This window comes from Solanum tuberosum, unplaced genomic scaffold (assembly GCF_000226075.1).
Source record: "Solanum tuberosum cultivar DM 1-3 516 R44 unplaced genomic scaffold, SolTub_3.0 scf00309, whole genome shotgun sequence".
Classification (NCBI taxonomy): Eukaryota; Viridiplantae; Streptophyta; class Magnoliopsida; order Solanales; family Solanaceae; genus Solanum; species Solanum tuberosum.
This window is the reverse complement of record NW_006239232.1, coordinates 531,350-534,469: the sequence shown is the minus strand read 5'-3', so window position 1 is coordinate 534,469 and position 3,120 is coordinate 531,350. Positions and strand designations below refer to the sequence as shown.

The 3,120-nt window shown below is 31.8% G+C and overlaps 1 protein-coding gene across 1 annotated transcript in view; it reads left to right on the top strand.

The window, feature by feature from the left end:
• Positions 1-1,494: 1,494 nt before the first annotated feature.
• The window catches only part of LOC102591500 (mavicyanin), a 2,770-nt gene continuing 1,144 nt past the window's right edge, over positions 1,495-3,120 (top strand). The window contains exon 1 of the mRNA XM_006359847.2: positions 1,495-1,815. Coding sequence (XP_006359909.1) covers positions 1,629-1,815 — 187 coding nt within the window. The 5' untranslated portion in view covers positions 1,495-1,628. The remainder of the gene's footprint in view (positions 1,816-3,120) is intronic.

Sequence of the window (3,120 nt, the reverse complement as noted above, 5' to 3'; positions counted from 1 at the left end):
CAACTGCCTTCTTTGTATATGTATAGCGAATTATACAACTGCCTTCTTTGTATATGTATAGCGAATTATACAACTGCCTTCTTTGTATATGTATAGCGAATTATACAACTGCCTTCTTTGTATATGTATAGCGAATTATACAACTGCCTTCTTTGTATATGTATAGCGAATTATACAACTGCCTTCTTTGTATATGTATAGCGAATTATACAACTGCCTTCTTTGTATATGTATAGCGAATTATACAACTGCCTTCTTTGTATATGTATAGCGAATTATACAACTGTTTTTTTTGTATATGTATAATGAATTATACATATATATGTTTGCTATGGAGCGCAATTATGCAAACTTTGCTATAGCATACAAATATGAATTTTGTGTTTGCTATATGTGAAAGTTACTCTATTTTTAATTATTTCATTAAGTGTTACTACTATATATCTCTCACCTACATGCACATGCACCAAGTATAGGTTAATTTACTAATTCATTCCCTATGATAACTTTGTATATCTCGTACTTGGACCAAACTTGAAGGCTTTACTCTTCATCTAGACATACATCATTACCCCCATTAAAAAAAATTGTTGATCTTCATACCAAACAAACAAATTTGACCTCTAAACTAAAAAGCAACATATATATACTTTAATTTGTGTGGTATGATCCTAACTACCCACCCAATACCCAAACATCCTTTCCTTTCAAGTCTTCCAACTGTATTTCTCCCAACTGCCAACTATACATAATGTTTATTCTATGTACCCACGTTGCTTTCTAAGAAAATAATCCAACGATAAAATTATCTCCATGTAATGTTGAGAATCAACCGTTAATATTTGCTTTAAGGGAGTCTGTCTACCTTTATCATTATATCTCTTTGATACGCGATACGCGATACGCGATACACGAGATGCTTTGTACCTGACCTTTCAATAAAAGTCTTCTTTATATATACACAACTAATTTCTATTTTGCTTTAAAAATATAATTTATTGATTCTAACTTATGTTCCAAGGGGAAAAAAATATTTTCTTTCATATGAAAAAACATGTTGTAACAGCTCAACCCGTTAATGATATTGTTCATTTTGAGTCTAGGTTCGTATGACTTTAAAACACACCACTAGTGAGTAAGGCCAACTTACTTATATATTTAACATTTCTCCTATGTTTTACCAATATGAGACTTTTACCTCTATGAATATTAGCTTAGACTCAGCACTAAAATTTGTTTCGAACCCGCTGCTTTGGGGCTAGATCCGCATGACTTTAAAATGTGTCAACTTCTTGGGGCGTCACACATGCCCTTTTCTAGGCATGATGAGGACCACTTCCTTTATTCTTCTTTTTATTTTGTTCTTTTTGGGTAATCTTGACAAGGCATGACGACTGCCTCCTAGTACTGTAGTGGTGCTTTTTTATTTATTTATTAAAGAGACACATCATTATCATAAGCAGCACAAATTTAATTTTCAAAAAAGAATCCTTAGTCCTAAATTCCTTAAGATATATATAACTGCTAGATCACATTCAAACTCTTCACTTCTCTCCTCTTCCTAAAAAAAAAAATAACTACTCAAAAAAAAACCAAAATAATCAAATTCTTAGTACCTACCTATCCATATGGCCTTTTATATTCTTGAAAACATACCTAAAATGACTTTGCTTTTCTTTATTTTGGCTTGTTTTATGCAGCTTTGTTTTTGTGCTGTTCATAAAGTTGGAGAATCAGCTGGTTGGACAACTATTGGTAATGTTGATTACAAACTATGGGCTGCTACTAAAACATTTCAAGTTGGTGATGTTATTGGTATGTTATTTCCACTTACCTTTTATTACTTAATGTTCAAAAACATGAATTTTTTTCTCTCTTGTTTCCAAAATTCTTGGTGATTCATGTACTCTAGTTGTTATTATGAGGATAAAGTTTCAAACTTTTGCTTAACCTTTTACAAAATTGTGGTCCTCTTTTGAGAAAATTTAAAATTTCTTGTGTAGTTCATGAGTATGAGACATTTTTTCCATTCTGTATTCGATACTCATATAGAAAGTACATACTTCCAACAAGACTTTTTTCATTCTTAAAATTGATCCAGAGATATTTTATTAAGGACGAAGAAATGAAAATTATCACACTACAACCTTTGGTGAGCCATTTTGTTTCAATAGAAGGAAGTTATAAAATTGTTGGAAGGAAATTGAAACAGTTACTATTTGTTTTGACTTTAGGGAACCCCACTAACAAGAATGAGTCCCTTGTGCTTGCCACTATACACCCTAAATTACGTAAAAATATGATTTTTTAAAAGCTTTTAGGCACACATGCTCTGCATAATAATAGCCTTTATCTGTATTGTAGCCTGAAAATTTTAGGTTTTAGGCACACATGACAGATGACAGAAGCACTGCTCAAAGTTAGCCTTTTTCTCTACTGTTGCTGGAAAATTTATAGTTTATTCTTTTTCACACAATAGGAAAGGTAGTCTTAAAGCAATTACTAATGTTTGCATTAAAGTAGACTGTCTATGTTGGTGTGCGGTTCTTCCTTGGTCCCGGCTAACGCGGAATGTTTTGTGCACCAAACTGTTTTTTTTAAAAATTGTTCTTTAGTGACAATTAATTAACGGTAATTAACACTCTTTGTAAATGTGTCTAAAATCTATAGCGATATTGAATCTAATAACAATTAACTGATGCCGATAAGGACTTTACCTCTCTTTGTTAATGTTTAGTTATTGCCGCTAAAAGTTGTTTTTGTTATATTGAAAACAAACACTTTTAACAGACAAGCACACATTTTAAGTTGAAATAACTACCAAAAGTTCATAATCTTTCTCTGTTTGAAATATTGTCATTTTGGGGGTCAATCATTTAAAATTTTAATTACATCTGCTTAGATAAAATTTTAATAACTATCGTACTACTTTTTAAATGAAAAAGATATATATATCAAGTTGCATTTGCTTTTTAGGTGTAATAGCTTTTCCACTTAATGCACACCTATCACTATTATTTGGTTTGCTATTGAATTCATTTGAGTGTTGCACTTGCACGCTTTCATTATTGAAATTTGAAAGCCTTCCCCCCCCCCCCCGCCCACCACCCACCACCCAAA